At 40.7% G+C, this 15,907-nt stretch overlaps 2 protein-coding genes across 3 annotated transcripts; one reads left to right on the forward strand and one right to left on the reverse strand.

The window, feature by feature from the left end:
* The first annotated feature begins 894 nt into the window (after positions 1–894).
* On the forward strand, positions 895–15,876 carry gfm1 (G elongation factor, mitochondrial 1). The gene is made up of 18 exons (XM_054794112.1): positions 895–1,108; positions 1,190–1,342; positions 1,419–1,551; positions 2,770–2,974; positions 3,047–3,163; positions 3,639–3,789; positions 4,212–4,366; positions 4,457–4,541; positions 4,633–4,770; positions 6,103–6,204; positions 6,288–6,344; positions 6,451–6,588; positions 6,675–6,757; positions 12,902–13,058; positions 13,150–13,294; positions 13,367–13,527; positions 13,608–13,661; positions 13,956–15,876. The coding sequence occupies exons 1-18, from the start codon at positions 1,034–1,036 to the stop codon at positions 14,085–14,087; spliced, it is 2,241 nt and encodes a 746-aa protein (XP_054650087.1). The 5' UTR covers positions 895–1,033; the 3' UTR covers positions 14,088–15,876.
* lxn (latexin) lies at positions 7,390–15,168 on the reverse strand. 2 transcript variants are annotated; one of them, XM_054794125.1, is made up of 7 exons: positions 12,617–12,741; positions 12,218–12,397; positions 12,078–12,140; positions 9,345–9,522; positions 9,126–9,262; positions 8,990–9,052; positions 7,390–7,860 (listed from the first exon to the last, which is right to left on the reverse strand). In XM_054794125.1, the coding sequence occupies exons 2-7, from the start codon at positions 12,353–12,355 to the stop codon at positions 7,750–7,752; spliced, it is 690 nt and encodes a 229-aa protein (XP_054650100.1). In that variant the 5' UTR covers positions 12,356–12,397; positions 12,617–12,741; the 3' UTR covers positions 7,390–7,749. The 2 variants fall into 2 exon arrangements, with proteins under 2 accessions (XP_054650100.1, XP_054650099.1); XM_054794124.1 differs by lacking the exon at positions 12,617–12,741 and adding an exon at positions 14,876–15,168 and having other exon boundaries at positions 7,396–7,860.
* Positions 15,877–15,907: the final 31 nt, after the last annotated feature.

Genomic DNA, 15,907 nt, shown 5'->3' on the forward strand with positions numbered 1-15,907 from the left:
TTTTCACTTCCATGATGATGACTTTCCTTTTCTTTGGCACAGAGCTGCTTGGGAGACATAATGAAGTGCAAAAAGGTAACTGATATGCTTTTTTATTCTTACTCAGTGCAGGTGTGGAGGCACACACTGTATTCTATCACTGCACACTCAAGGCGCACACTGCATTATTACAGAGCGCGGTCTGTATTCTTCCACTCTGCATATTGTAACTAGTTCTCAAGCGAGTCGCGCGTTTACAGACCGAAATTAAGTTTTAATTAATTTATGGGAGCGCGTTTGTTACGACAAAACGTTGTAACATGGAATATCATAAAACTAGGACCCCCTGTATTAGGACGAAGCACAATGCTGAGAACCATAGTGTCTAATATCAATTGTTCCTGAATGAATTCATTATTGTTTAATGAAAACTACAATGTATGCTACCACGTATTTTAATTTCATTCATATATTGTTATTCAATAATGTACTGTCTATCATGTATTTGTTTATTCATTGTACAATGTTTCTGTCAGTTTTTATTGATGTTACTACTGCTATGTATTATTTTTATTCCTCAATTAGCTTTCAACTAATCATATTTCTTAACTCTATAATAACATTCTTTATCCGTTTCTTTCCCAATTAGAAAACAGGTAACGTAGTAAAGTACATGTTAAGCACAGGAAGTGACCAAACTATAGTAATTGCTGAGCCATGGAAAAGTGGTAGGGTTAAATCACCCCTTCTGATTCCTGCTCTTTTGAATTTAGCAGTGTAAACATGTGAGGTTCGTTGTTAAACATGTTTGAAACAAAGTAAACCATTACTATTGCCTATTTTTCTAGTTTCCTCAGTCCAACACATGTACAGTGTTGACCTCTTGAAAACTCACAGCATTATTTCTAGCAAACATTTTTAGTTTTGGCACTCCTCCCTTTCCGTACACCCGGAAGTTCTGTTTCACAACTAGCAGCAAGTCCGGCGTGACATTCACCCGGCTGTTGGGGGTTGACTAAAGGCAAGACTACTACCACCCTGTGTCCTTGCCAACATGAGAGTTTTTCAAACGGCACTTTTTTTGACAAAAAGGCAAGCTCTTGCTCCAAGAGGCGTCACTCTCAAGAAGGTAAGCTAAAGCGTTCTTTACACGAAGATGCCTCTCAGCGGCAAACAGACGAGTTTAACGCCCCCTGTGTCATTACTCCAGGTGCTCATCGGCAGCTGCCGACCATGCTCCTCCGGTGTCCACCCCAACGAGATGATCCGCAACATCGGAATCTCCGCGCACATCGACTCGGGGAAGACCACCTTGACCGAACGTGTGCTCTACTACACGGGAAGGATAGCTGAGATCCACGAGGTTTGCATCACTTCCGGTGAATCTTAGCACTAATTGACATTTTTAGGTGGATGGGTTTTCATTGACTGTGTTATAGGTGAAGGGGAAGGATGGCGTTGGAGCCACAATGGACTCCATGGAGTTGGAGAGGCAAAGAGGCATCACCATCCAGTCAGCTGCTACCTACACTATGTGGAAGAACCACAACATCAACATCATTGACACACCGGGTACTAAAACACAGCTTACAACTAACACGCAATCAACACTCAACTAAAAGTACCCTATGATGCAAAATTGACTTTTTAATGATGTAAGCACTTGTTTGCTCTGCTTTTGATAGAAAAGTTGTACAAACAGTCCCTTTTAATTTAGATTTTTGTAAAATTTGTTAATGGACGGTGTGCACTTGAAATTATTCATTCAGAATCGGGTCCACCAGATTTAGCATCAGCTAATTTCCATCTGTTGTCCTTACAACACACTTCATAGAGTATGTTTACATGCAGTCTAACCCTATCATAACTGAAATATTAGCAATAACCCGGTTGTGCACGGCCATGTGAACACCAATAACCCTTTTGAAAAACCCGAATATTACCCCTGGGTTACTCCTTTTCTAACCCAAAAATTGGGTCATGTATACGCCTATTGGTACATCCCGATCAAAAGGAACATTAATTTGTGTTCTGTTCGAAAGGAATCTTGTGTCTTTGACAGGAACTACTTGTAAAAATGACGACATCCAAAACCCCACACTTTTGGAGCATGGGGGGAAACAAGCCACCTCATTAGTGTGGAGGAAGACAGGAAAAATATGTCTTTTATTGACGGTAGAAAGTACCGCAATAGCAAAATCTATCAGAACGTGAGCAAGCGGTTACGCGAAGCAGGGTTTGTACGAACGCATCTTCAAAAGTGTCCGGGGTGCTCTGGGGATATAGCATGGATGTGGATGGCACAGCTCCGGCTCCATTTCCTATTTCTTCACGTTCTCGCCTTCCATTAATGAAGTAAGTGAGACAGAATAGTGTCAAGCACTGGTGGTGGGTCAGTACCGGCACCAAAACGCAAACAAAGGCGTTCATTATCTGCCGTGCCGGGAAGAACGAAGAAGAATCGGAAATGACGTGCATTGCGTCATGACGTTTACCGTGCATCGAAACATTGTCCGTATGTTTTGTTTTGTTTTTTTTTTCACATCACGCATTTAAACGGGTTGTTCCGAATGTTTCAGAAACCGGAATATAGACCTGAACCCGAATATTGACTGCATGTAAACGTAGTCACTGTCACCACCTGACATCCACTCATATACATGAAGACAGCACAAGTGATACAACCCCTAGTAACATATAAAAAATGACAGAATATACAATGCCATACACTCAAGACGATCCAACACGTGGCAACAGTAAACACAACAGTATTGAATTTTTGCTGACCAGGTCACGTGGACTTCACCATCGAAGTGGAGCGAGCGCTGCGTGTGCTTGACGGCGCCGTGTTGGTTCTCTGCGCCGTGGGTGGTGTCCAGTGTCAGACGATGACGGTGAACCGGCAGATGAAACGCTACAACGTGCCCTTCCTCACCTTTATCAACAAACTGGACCGCATGGGCGCCAACCCCGGGCGATCCCTGCAGCAGCTGAGGTCAGTTAATGTTTTGCAAAACATCTCCACATATGTCGTGTACATTGTTTAACACTTGGCGTCTGCCTTTAGGACCAAATTGAACCACAATGCAGCCTTTGTGAACATCCCCATGGGCCTGGAGGGCAACATGAGGGGCATCATTGACCTTGTAGAAGAGAGAAGCATGTATTTTGAAGGACCTTTTGGGTAACATGCTTTTTAATCTGATTCTGTAATTATTTGTTCTTCTTTTTTTTTATTATTTGGTATAAATGTTATAATACAAGAAGGCATGGCTGTCAGAGGTGGTGTTCCTCGAAAGAAACTGGCAAAAATGTTTACATATAATAAAAAAATAATTAAGAAAAAACAAATAGTTTAATTATATTATTAATATTCAATTTAAATAATCAATTTAATGTATTTAATTTTAAATGTATATTTAAATATATTTTTGTGATTTAGTTTTTATTAATTGTTATATAGACCTTGTGTTAATTCATGTCGTGTCATTGATGTTCTTGTAATGTGGCTTGTCACACAATTGCTGTATTGCCATGCTGTCCTTAATGTAGACAAAATATCACAATGTTAGCAAAGTATCAGGAGATTCTCTGTGATTTATATCAGGACGATCCACATTTGTCACACTGCACATATTCCGTCTATCCCTGTTGTTCAGTCAAGTCATCCGCTGCGACGAGATCCCGGCAGATTACCGCGCAGAGGCTGCAGACCGTAGGCAGGAATTGTTTGAATGTGTCGCTAATGCCGATGAAACCTTGGGAGAGATGTTCTTGGAGGAAAAGATTCCAAGCATTGACGAATTAAAGGTAAAACCCCCCCCCAAAAAAACCATATAAGCTCTCCCCTCTTTTTCAAGACTGTTTTTGTAAGAAATATATTTTAAAAGACAAAAGAATGTGATGCAAAAAAGATATGTTTTCAGTAGCAGTGAAATAACTGGCAGTGCAATGATGTGAGACACAATATAAGATCACTGCACTTTTTTAGAATATATTGAGGCCAGTATGGTCATTTTTAAAGTTACTTTAACTGTACTGAATTGTGACAAAACAAAAAGTGAACATTCATGCTAGCAGCTGTCTGAGTTTGTATTCAAGTACAGTCATCATTTGGGCTAAATGCTAGTACAAGCATGCTATATATGATGATAATATTGCTATGAGACACAGCAATTCACCAACTAACGTCACATGACTACATTAATGTCACCACTTTACTGCCTCCTCAGGCAGCAATCCGCAGGGCCACAGTGCAGCGTCTCTTCTCGCCAGTGCTAGTGGGCACGGCGCTGAAGAACAAAGGTGTTCAGCCTCTGCTGGACGCTGTGGTTGATTTTCTGCCCAACCCAACCGAGGTCAAAAACTACGCCATCCTCAATAACGAGTAAGTGTGGACTGATTTCTTTATGGCAGGCAGTTATATGCTTTTCTCGACCACGCACTGTTTTTTGTTTTGTTGTTTTAAACAACATAGAGATACCAGTGAGACATCAAAAATCCAGTTGGATCCTAAAAGAGAACCCACAAACCTGTTTGTCAGTCTCGCCTTCAAACTGGAGGTGTGCACTTAACTTTGTTATCAGCTTTCCACACGCGCCACCTTTGTATTGTCCTCCTCACGCTGTCCGTGATGTGTTTTTCTCCCAACAGGCGGGTCGATTCGGTCAGCTGACATACATGCGAGTGTACCAGGGATGCTTGAAGAAGGGGGAGTACATCTACAACACGCGCACAAACAAGAAAGTGCGTGTGCAAAGGCTAGTGCGCCTGCACGCCGATCAGATGGAGGTAAGAACGGCTGGAGAATGTATGGTGTTTCAGCGCACCTTGGTATGCTTTATGGTGGGGGCCATTTTTAATGGCCCTTTTTATTGGAACATTCTTAATGAGAAAAATGGAAGGGGAAAAGAAAGAACTTCATGCCGTGGCTCCTTCCTTCTTTCTGCTATGACGGTGCGCTCTGTGCTATGAGGCGTTCAGGTGTGCTTGTAATTGTGAGCGTTAGGCGCTATTTGTTTTTCATTTTTATTCACGGACCCCCAATGACAATTGGCGTACCCCTGGGGGCACACGTACCTCACTTTGGGAACATAGAGGAATTGTCATTGGGTGTATTGGGATATTCACCAGAGTAACATGGAGACAGTCAACCCAGGCACAGAACTTATTTTAGTTTGAACGCATTAAAAACTTTGTCAAATTACATTTGTTCAGAAAGTTGACAAACAACATTACAAAATGATAACAAAAATGTAGAAATTGTTAAAAAAGATTTTTTTTTTTTTTTACTTGTAACTGTAGTGAAGCGAACATGAGTGGCGACATGCCGGTTTGCAAAAAAAAAAGATCACTTAAGTCATCCTTTTTTTCCATATTTCTTTATGATAGAAGCAGTCTTAGAATTTGAAATGTGATTGTTCGAATTTAAATTGCAATGTTTTTTTTGTTGTTGTTTTTTTAACGAAATCGAGCATGTAATGTCGTGGGGACGCAAATGACACCAAATTGTAGGACTGAGCCATATACAGTATAAAAACTTTAGTAGTGACATAATGTTGACGTAACTACAGGTAGAAAAAAAGGCATGCGTCTGCAGTTTAGCATGTCAGCGGTGTAGCATGTCACTTGTTTATATGCTGGTGTACTGGAGCCTGCCGGATGAGCCATGTTGTTAGCAAGAAAGGACATTTTGTGTGTTCATTGGTGCTGTGTATCAGCACTACTTCCTTTTTACATTCTTGAACCCACCACAAACCAATCAGAAGAGAGCAATGCTCGTGACGCACTTGTGTGCAAGATATTTGGTGCGCACTTCAGTGTGGGTGGCTTAGCGTTGTTTACGCTGGTATTTTTGTCATGGGACCAAACGGGCAATTTTCATGACATTCTGTGACGTAACTCAAATATTTCAAACCAAAATGCCGTCTGCTTGGTTGAATATGTGAGTTATTTTTAGATTCTGCTATTTTAGACTTCACAAAAAGCTTCTAAAATGTGTACTTTTAAAGAGCGCAGTTGTCATAACAAACCTAATGCTTGCGCAATACGTTTGCACAGTAATGTACAGTGTATCTGACCCTTCATGAAATGTGGCATGCGTATGGATGTGTTGTCTCTCAGGATGTAGATGAGGTGTACGCAGGTGATATCTGTGCTTTGTTTGGTATCGACTGTGCCAGCGGAGACACCTTCACGTCCAAGACCAGCAATAACCTCTCTATGGTAACTCCTTTTTGCGTTGAGATATGTGCAAAATTCCCGTTTTTAGTTGTGATTCTCATTTCTTGTTCTTGTCCCCCTCCCAGGAATCCATTCACATCCCAGATCCTGTCATTTCCATGTCCATGAAGCCAGCCAACAAGGTAAACAACAGGAACAGGAAATCGTTCAAAGTGATCATCTGTTAAAAAAAAAAAACAAAAACAAAAAAAAACTCTTTTTTTTTTAATTCAACTTCGTTTGGACCAGAACGACTCTGATAAATTCTCCAAAGGCATCAACCGTTTTACCCGAGAAGATCCCACGTTCCGTGTTTATTTTGACACGGAGAGTAAAGAGACCATCATCTCAGGCATGGGAGAGCTGCATTTAGAAATCTACTCCCAGGTACTTTTTTTTTTTAAATTTTATTTTATTTTTTTTGAAAGAAGACTGTCTTTCAAATCAACCTTGTGTTCTGTTTGGTGTTTCAGAGGATGGAGAGAGAATATAACTGTCCCTGTGTGATGGGAAAACCTAAGGTGTCTTTCAGGGAGACGATCACTGCACCTGTGACGTAAGTAGTGACACCCAACGCACACACACACAGAGGGGCGGACTTGCCTTTAGGCAAACACAGGCAATTGCCTGGTGCCTTGAGATTTCCAGGGGCCCCCAAACATCTCATAAAAACTGATAATGGATTTTTTTTCCTTCGATTTGAAGTATTTATTACTGTTTTAGACATAATTCACATGCTTAAAACTACATCAAAATGCGTAATCTAATCTCATGATCCTTTTCAAAATGAAATGACATACTAATTTTGGCTAATTTGTGGCCATGTTCTAATTTTGTATACTTAAGAACTACTTAAATATTGTGCCGTTCACAAAACGGTGAGAAAGCGGGAGCTCTTTATTTGAGAGAAGCCAGATCGACATTTAAAAGCAAGTATTGAGTTATGCCGATACCGTGCTTTTCCACGGAAATCGGGCCATACTGATCGGTGGCCGATCGATCGGGCCTCCCCGACATTTAATGTTATGTCTTTCAATGTCTTATATTTGTGTTGTAGTTCGCTTAGTCATTTTTAATGCTTGAAAATGCTTAATTTATATATAAAATTTACTTCAAAATGCATATTTTTGAGTGAAAATAGGCCGCATTCAACCACAAAACAGCATGATATATTAATATACTTTTGAAGTACCATGATAGAGCGAAGCCGTGAAATTCAAACCGCAATGTGGCAAGGGACAACTGTAATCAATCGGGGATTGGACTACACCCCTTATTACCACCTGTCTTACCAGAGGAGTTGAAGCAGTTGTAGCTGCTAAGGGAAGATAAACTATTTTCTTAAATTTTAACTTTCTGTGCAGGTGCACTGATCACATGGTCAAATACCTTTGTCTATATAGTGTAGGTCAACGGAGGCAACAATCTGTGGACATTTTTATTTTTCTGAAAATATACTTGAAAGTATGGCATAGCACTGACTAAAGATCCAATAATGACAATTTGACTAGCATGGAGAAGAGGGAAGTGTCAATTAGGTCAATGGTTTTAGGGTTTGGGTTTATTACAGTGACGGCAATTGGGACTTTTCTCCATCTTCTGCACTTTAACGCCCTCTAAAGGAGACCAGGTAACCACCAACCTCCAGGGAATGATTTCCTGCAACAACAACAACAACAACAAAAAAAGGCAATCACATTACCCATTTATTATAGGGATGTCCGATGTGGGACGATATTGCTCCACACAACAACAACCTTGCTAGGTCAGGTAATGCTGTATGTCCACGGTCTGGAATTACATCCATGTTTGGCCGTTGGATTGTAAATACAGTATATGTAATCAAGGGTCTTTATAAGATTTCCGCTGATGTTCCGCTGCAAGCTAAACACGACGAAAATACTTTTTATGAGCATGCAGGTAGCTTCATTCGTCCGACTGTCAAGAGCCCAAACACAAAACGGTACACTTCCGGCCGTCACAATAAAAACGCTGGATGTTATATCCTGTCAGACAGCATCTAACAAAATAAGGGGCTCAGGAAAAAAGCTTCAATTTGCAATGAAAGCGATGGGTATGCGAGGGGGAAGTAAAGGAATCTTCCTTTTAATTCGGCATGATTTTTGGGGACTTTTTCCCAGACAAAATGTTTAAATATGGCACTTTTTGCAACATACATTTCATATTGCAGTATTGGTCTGATTTTGTTTATTTGTGAAATGCATCCAGTGGCATCTCGGTAACGGATGTGTTCATTCATTCCACAAGATGTAACCAGTATCAGTTGATATCGGTAATAAAGAGGTATATCTGTAAAAATGCAATATCCCACAAACATGGACTTGTTAATGCTGTTCCAACAGCAGTGTGTGCCCCAGAGCCTGTTAATGAGCATCAAAAATGACAAATCTTATCTACCTCACTTGTTTGCTTCACTTTTCGGAGAAGCGGAGCTCCAACCGTCGCTTTTTGAAGTTTTCATAAATTCCATCCATTCGTTTTCTATGCCGCTTACCCTCACGTTTTCATAACGTCATGAAGGAAAAACCTCCTTCCTCATGGACATGACACCACCTCTGACCTACCACTAACTAGATGAGCCTGACCCGTGTCTACCTGCCAACTACCAGTCAGTAGGCTATCGATGTGGGAGCTGCAAGTTTGATCATTTTGTTTTTCTTCTACAAATAGGCTAATCTAGCTATTTGAGATGTTCCGACTGGTTGATTTGTTGCTGTACGATTACTAGATATAATAAGTATTAAGTGGCATGTTCTAAGGCGAGTACCTGAGACACTATGTCATGCAGAAGCACATGATAGTCAATCTTCAGTTGGTCGTTCTCAGTTGCCTGCAACACACACACACACACGTTGGATTAATTCAATCACGCTATGACATTGTGAGCTTAGAAAAGAATGTACCTGCTGTGTGGCGTTTTCTACTTGTGCCATGTTGTACAAAGTGCTTTGGGTGGATTCGCTGAGCATGACGAAACTGGACGCGACCATGCCAAGATGCCAGAACGGCTCGTGGTCCGGCTCCATGTGCCCATTACTGTCTGAAGGAGGTGGGAAAGAGTATGTTGTGTCTGTGTGTGTGGCCATCTTGTCCAAAATACTGCTGATGTATTAGTGTCATACCAGGCAAGTTCTCTGTAGATAGGCTTTGATTCATTTTGTACTTTTGGTACAAAGCCTCCTCTTGAGCACTTGCGTTGATTTTCAAGAGCCCGTCACACGATGAAACCTGGACCTGTGGCGAATGCTCAGTCGCTTCTCCTCCGGGAAATAAAACCTCTGCAGCACAGGCCACTGTCATCTGCAGGAGAAGTAAACAGAAATGAGAGGGCAGGAAAAGGGGCAAGCCAGTAAGTCAGGCTGTTAAACGCGCAACTTAAGGCAAGTCTTTTTGTCAAATATGGTCGGGTGTGTTTTCTTTGAGAGAAGGCAAACAGAACCATACGTTTGTTTAACGTTGGCTTTGTCTGTCATACCTGACACCTAATAAATCAGGTCAATACACTCGCTGGACTATTACACATGTACAACTTGTTAGAGGAAATATTTTTCCACCTGAATAGGGAAGTTTGTTATATCTGCGACATCGCGGTTCACGTTTCCCGGATTCGCTGTTTCGCTGATTTTTTAAGTGCAATTTAGCTTTTTTTTTTTGTATGAACGTGCATTGTGTTCTGCGTCCTTGTGGTGCATTACAGCGATCTCTCCGTGCTCCGTTTTATGTGTCTGTTATTGTATGTACTACTGCTACCAGTAGAGGGTGTTGTATACTCATGTGAGAGTTGAAGACGTGTGCAGCTGGAGTAAAGCTCCCTCCACCTGTCAGCCAGCTAAATAGAGCCACAACAATCCTGATTGGCGAAGGGAGAACCCGCCCATAGTGTTCTGTTTGCTATAGTTGTATGATTGCTAGGGCGCCATTATGGAATGCTGTAAATAAATCTTCGGTTGATGGAGGACTATGAGGAGCAGTAAAATACTACAATGGGGGCAATAGTTTTTTAAAAGGATAAAACGCTGCAGCCGAACAGCGCCGGGACGAGTCACTTAATTTCTTGATCATTACAATTCTAACGAAATATGAACTTTGAGAGTGTTTAAACAATAGAGAAATGTGAGAAAATGTTCATGCCCGTCTGTGTATAAAGTGTATTGTGAGGGGTTTTACAGCCTGAAAGGAATAGTTCAAATTTTTTGACATGAAGTTGTATGACATCCCCATCAGCATTGTAGTTCAATAACGGGGACTTACCCCCCACTTCTTGGTCTCCTAAGTCCAGTTCTGGTCAGATTTCTGGTCATATTGTTTTGAGAAGCCAAACAATTCCAGCAGCTAAGTGGAACTATGTTTTTCATCAGAGTAATCTGACCAGAACTGGACTTAGGAGACCAAGTGGGGGGTAAGTCCCTGTTATTGAACTACAATGCTGATGGGGATGTCATACAACTTCATGTCAAAATCTGAACTATCCCTTTAAAACATATATAACAATTGCAAACAAATAAAGTTGACTACTTAGCGGATTTCACTTATTGCAGGCTATTTTGGGAACCTATCCCCCACGATAAACGAGGGAATGCTGCATATCACATGCTGTTGTTTATTATACTGAACACATACACACACAGTCTAGTCGAAGGACATACAGTATCTCCCACTCGGACTTCTTCTTATCCTGATGACTCGCACACATTGTCCGGTTGAAGGACGTGTCTCTGTGAGAGAGGGAAGGTGTTTCTAACTTTGCCTGAGGCGGCCGACAAAAACACGCCAAAGGGGAGAAGAGAAGGCGGCTTTAATAGAAAGAGAAATTTGAAAATCGGGAGGAATTGCTAACGGCTTCCGAGGGCTTTGATTCGAAATCCATGTTCTCACCCAGTGTACTGGCATTGCAGTTGTTTTGTATTCACTCCAATAGAAGATTACATTGTTAAACATATTTTCATAGTATTATTTCAACAGCTGCTAGAATAATAGAATCTGGGTGTGACTTACCCTGAAGAGTCTAATGTTCTATACAGAAACTGGATTAAAAATGTCTTACAAAGATAGTAATGCTCAGTTTTGTGAGGTGTTAATTCAACAATATGTTTATAATTGTGCGTAGTTTGCACAGCATCAAACAATACCACACATGGTATTATAACAACAGATGGACCGTCAAGGAGTTATACCCTTTTCTTGATGGAGTCAATCAAAACTGAGCATTGTTATCTTTGTATATGCAGACTGTCTGAGCTTGTGTTGGAGCTCATCGTGGGACCAAACTGCATTTAGATATCAATCATCTCACCAGACAAACAATTAGGGACGCTTAAGATATGAAAGTGTAATACTGTACTAGGAGGAAAAAGTTGTAGAATTACAAGGTAAAGTCGAAATATTGCAAGAATAAGTCTTTTTTTTTTTAGGGGGGGAAAAAGGAAAAATATTACAACAGTAAAACTGATTTTTATTTTTATTTTTTAAGTTATAACATTAAGACCGGTTATAATATTAACAGAAAGAAGTAACATGATGTGAAAAAAAGTTTCAATTTGACAATAACCAAGTCGGGAATAAAGTCATTTTGACACCTAAACATCGCCTTTTTCATCCCAAAATGTAATTATTAATTTAATGCAGGGGTTTTCAAATCCCGAAGCAGGAAGTCATCAGGGGAGGCACTGCGGCTTAAGAAAAATAAAGCAAAACAACTTTTTCCAAAGCTAACTTCAGTTAAAAGCAAAATAAATTGATTTTTTTAAGCTCCCCTTTGAGCGAGTAAAAGGAATGAGCCACACTTTGGGAAGCCCTGATTTACGGCGTTTAAGTCATTCCTGTTGCACAAGTGTTAAACTGTGAACATGTCTTACATTGTGAACCATCTCCTGCACAGATAGCTCCAGTTGATACTTTCTTCCCGAGTTGGCCACATCCTAAAAGGAAAAATAGCAAACTTGTGCATCATCGCTTTTGGCTACAAGTTCAGTAGTTTTGTTTGTGTCTCGCTGACCTCTGCGTTGGCACGAAAGACCCTCTGCAGTCCGAACACTTTGTACGGGGAGCCATGTCGGGTGTTGATGTAATGCTGGACCACTTTGGCTGCTCTTTGAGCAGGGTAGTGACTTGGATTCAGCTCTCCAGTCTCCATCACTTCCTCCTCTGCCTCCTCAACCACAACAACCACAGTTGGCTAGAGCAAAAAAAGAAAAAAAGTACAGAGAAGGAATAAGTCAAAAGGTTCTCTTTGCACTTTGTCCTTGAGGTGTAAACGGGGCGGGGCTTGTGCCTCAGGTTAGTTTGTCTTTAGATAAGCAGCCAGAGAGGAAATTGCAACACAGACCTGGAGGCTAAGTAGTGGAGAATACTCTTATTTGTGAATCAGGAAATATGAGTTAAATTGAGTTCTTGCCTGAAGCTGGTCAGCTGAGATGCCCTCCCTGTTTCTTTTCTGGTCTGTGTTATTCAGTCACTTGTTCCTCATGGAAGTAGAAAGATTGCCTCCCACTTCCTGTTTGAACCCTTTAGGTACCGCCCACTTTTAAAGGGACAGCGCTCTTATTTCTCAACACAACCTGATGTCAATCGAAGCTCAGTGCTCCAACATTATTAATTAGGATTAGATAGTCATTAGTTTATTGTTTGTTTTTTTTCTCAATTGAAAATATAATTTTTACTTTTACCATATTGTCTCCAGGTTTGACTACACTCACAAGAAGCAGACTGGAGGTTCTGGTCAGTATGGTAAAGTTATTGGCGTTGTTGAGCCGCTGGAACATAACACCAAGGTGGAGTTTGAAGACCAGACCGTGGGAACCAATATCCCAAGGCAGTTGATCCCAGCTGTAGAAAAGGTTTGCCTTGTCTATTCTTTTCTGTTTTATGGAGAATTCAGCTCATAGTGCTCAGCTCGGTCTCTGCTGTTATTTGTCTTTTTGTCATCAGGGCTTCAAGGAGGCGTGCGAGAAGGGACCCCTGAGTGGCCACAGGATCTCAGGAGTGAGATTCATCCTGGAAGATGGAGCACATCATATAGTGGACTCCAATGAGATCTCCTTCATCCGTGCAGGGGAGGGCGCTATGAAGCAAGGTGAAGCTCATTTTAAACCCATCCTTAATGGAAACCGGCATCCTTTTTTCTACCTAACTGTCATCCCTACAGCTATGGAGAAGGCAAATGCCACCATCCTGGAGCCCGTCATGTCAGTGGAAATTGTGGCACCTCAGGAGTTCCAAGGGGTGGTTATCGCAGGCGTGAACCGTCGCCATGGAACCATTACAGGGCAGGATGGAGCTGAAGGATACTTCACCTTGTACGCCGATGTGAGTAAAGCTCAACAACACCTTCTCCTTGGAGTCATTATGGTCAGATTAGATTAAATCCTTCATGTTTCATCCAATAGGTTCCACTAAATGACATGTTTGGCTATGCCACTGAACTACGCTCCTGTACTGAGGTAAGACCGCTCACTAAAACTCTCCACATATTATTATATTACCGTAGTTCCAGATTCGAACTATTTTCCATTATAAAGCCTTTAGTCACTGTACAGGCAAGTAACATTTTAACATTCTTAACTGTCACACCGGTATCACGAGATCCTCTGTAAAACAGAACGAAGTAAAATCAAAAAGTAAAAACTTACCCTTTGAAGAATGAGACAATGTCACCTAGTGGTTTGTTGTAGGCACTGCTGGATGTAATCCTTTATAAAATAAAATCATTTATCCTGTGTTTTCTGTGTAATCAGGGTAAAGGCGAGTACACCATGGAGTACAGCAGATATCAGCCCTGCCTGCCAAGCACGCAGGAAGAACTCATCCACAAATATTTGGAGGCTACGGGTCAACTGCCTGCTAAGAAGAACAAATGGAAGAGCTAAGAATTTATCAGGATTTCTTTGGACTCTTTATTATTAGTGTATGTTCCTTATTAAGCTGGCCGTAATCACGCTGAGCTAAGGCTTTAGCAACTGAATAGTCCAGTTTCCTCTGTAACAGCCTATTTATTACCACATTTTAGCATCATTGTCAGCCAGCATTTCAAAAACGGTGGTGAAACAAAATCAGACAAGGAACCATATGTGGTGACTAAATCAATATTTCTAATTTATTTACATACATGACAGTAGAACGGCTTTTTTTTTTTATTCTAGGCAATCCTGAGTCACAGTTTTGACAGACAGTTATAATTAAATATTATGCAAACTTATGCATATCTAATAATAATTTAATACGAAGATATATATATCCGGTAGTTTAAAAAATGCTTAAATACATATTTTACTTTTTATTTGAAGATACATGAAAAGTTAATTTCCATTTGGGTATTAAAATTAGCATGACAAAAATAATAATAATACAGAAATATATACAAGTGGAAGTATATCATTTTAAAATGTGAAATCCCCTTGTGGATTGATCATTTAAAAAGTCAAATGATTACTGGGATGGCTCCAGTAATCAAGGTTTTCAATTATGTGAGCTCAGTCTTTTTACTGTTTTGGCTTTAGAGTTTTTGTACTATGTACAGAATGGCCTTGATATGAATGACTGCAACAAAGACAAAGTAAACATTGACTGTTTCTGTACAGATTTAGTCTCCTCATCTTAAATCACTTGATTGTCTACTGTCTAATTTGCAAATTAGATGCAACGGAGTTCCTCTCACCTTCCAAATGTTCTCCTCTCCTTCCACCGTCTCCAATACCCTGTTGGGATGAGCTGATGTATTTGCATCATCAGGTGTGATGGTCTCAGCGGGGCTCCCAGTTACTCTATTTAGCACAGTTAACCCCGCCACGGCAAAAATGATCCACAAAGTCATGGTAGCATGCATTGCAGCACACGTCCTGGAGAAGTGGTGCGTGCAGGAGAATGACCCTCAGCTGTTGTGTAACCGAGGAGGGGAAGTGGGGAGAAGAGGATGTCCAGATCCCGGCTGTCCTCCTCCTTGCACAATCTGCTTATTTTTGTTTCTCCAAACCAAACAACCTTGCTCCTCTTTATCTGGCTTTGTGCTTCACGCGTCATCTGGTGAACGTTGATGATTTTAAAGAGCAGTTATCTGGAAAAGCTTCATCACAAGTTTGTCAGTGCCATGCTTATCAGAAATTGAACTGGTGTCAGGTGATACACTTAAGCAGCTGGTACTAATTGTCCTCATTGTTTGGTCCGGTTGACTGATAAGAAAGAGCAAGGAAATCACACAGCAAGCAAAACACTAATTGACTTGGCCGAAAGTTTCAGCTATAAAAGCTTTTAATGACACAAAGAAAGTCATTCTTTTCTGTGGTGGGGTTTGATATATATTAGTATATTGAATTATTGGGCTTACTGTATATTGTATTTAATGCTGGTTTACAAGTTTAATTTACATATGCCTACACACGGACAATGTTGAAATGTTTTTATTGGTATGTTGACAAAACACACATTTTGCTACATTTCTATAAACTGAAAAGCAGGCCAGTTTAGTGTGAGTATGCACCAAATCGGACACTTACAGCGAGAGATACTGCCAAGACATGAAGACTCTGCAGCTGTTTAGAGAATGTTCTTATCAACAAAGCATAGCAGATATTTTCTTCAGCACACATCTCCCCTACAAATGTGTCAAGATATAATATGAAAATTAATACAAGTATTGGGAACCTCAGTATTGGAGTATTGATATTGTCTTTATCGATCCCCCCCCCCCCCC

This window comes from Dunckerocampus dactyliophorus, chromosome 12, assembly GCF_027744805.1.
Source record: "Dunckerocampus dactyliophorus isolate RoL2022-P2 chromosome 12, RoL_Ddac_1.1, whole genome shotgun sequence".
NCBI lineage: Eukaryota > Metazoa > Chordata > Actinopteri > Syngnathiformes > Syngnathidae > Dunckerocampus > Dunckerocampus dactyliophorus.

Bases quoted from the DNA above. Each gene is read 5' to 3' on its own strand.
- gfm1 (XM_054794112.1), top strand. From the start codon at position 1,034: ATGAGAGTTTTTCAAACGGCACTTTTTTTGACAAAAAGGCAAGCTCTT. The intron at 1,552-2,769 runs GTACTAAAACAC...TTTGCTGACCAG, and splicing joins CAACATCATTGACACACCGG to GTCACGTGGACTTCACCATC. The intron at 6,758-12,901 runs GTAAGTAGTGAC...TATTGTCTCCAG, and splicing joins ACGATCACTGCACCTGTGAC to GTTTGACTACACTCACAAGA.
- lxn (XM_054794124.1), bottom strand. From the start codon at position 15,043: ATGCATGCTACCATGACTTTGTGGATCATTTTTGCCGTGGCGGGGTTA. The intron at 9,263-9,344 runs GTATGACACTAA...CACCTCCTTCAG, and splicing joins ATCTACAGAGAACTTGCCTG to ACAGTAATGGGCACATGGAG. The intron at 7,861-8,989 runs GTACTCGCCTTA...TTGTTGTTGCAG, and splicing joins TGCATGACATAGTGTCTCAG to GAAATCATTCCCTGGAGGTT.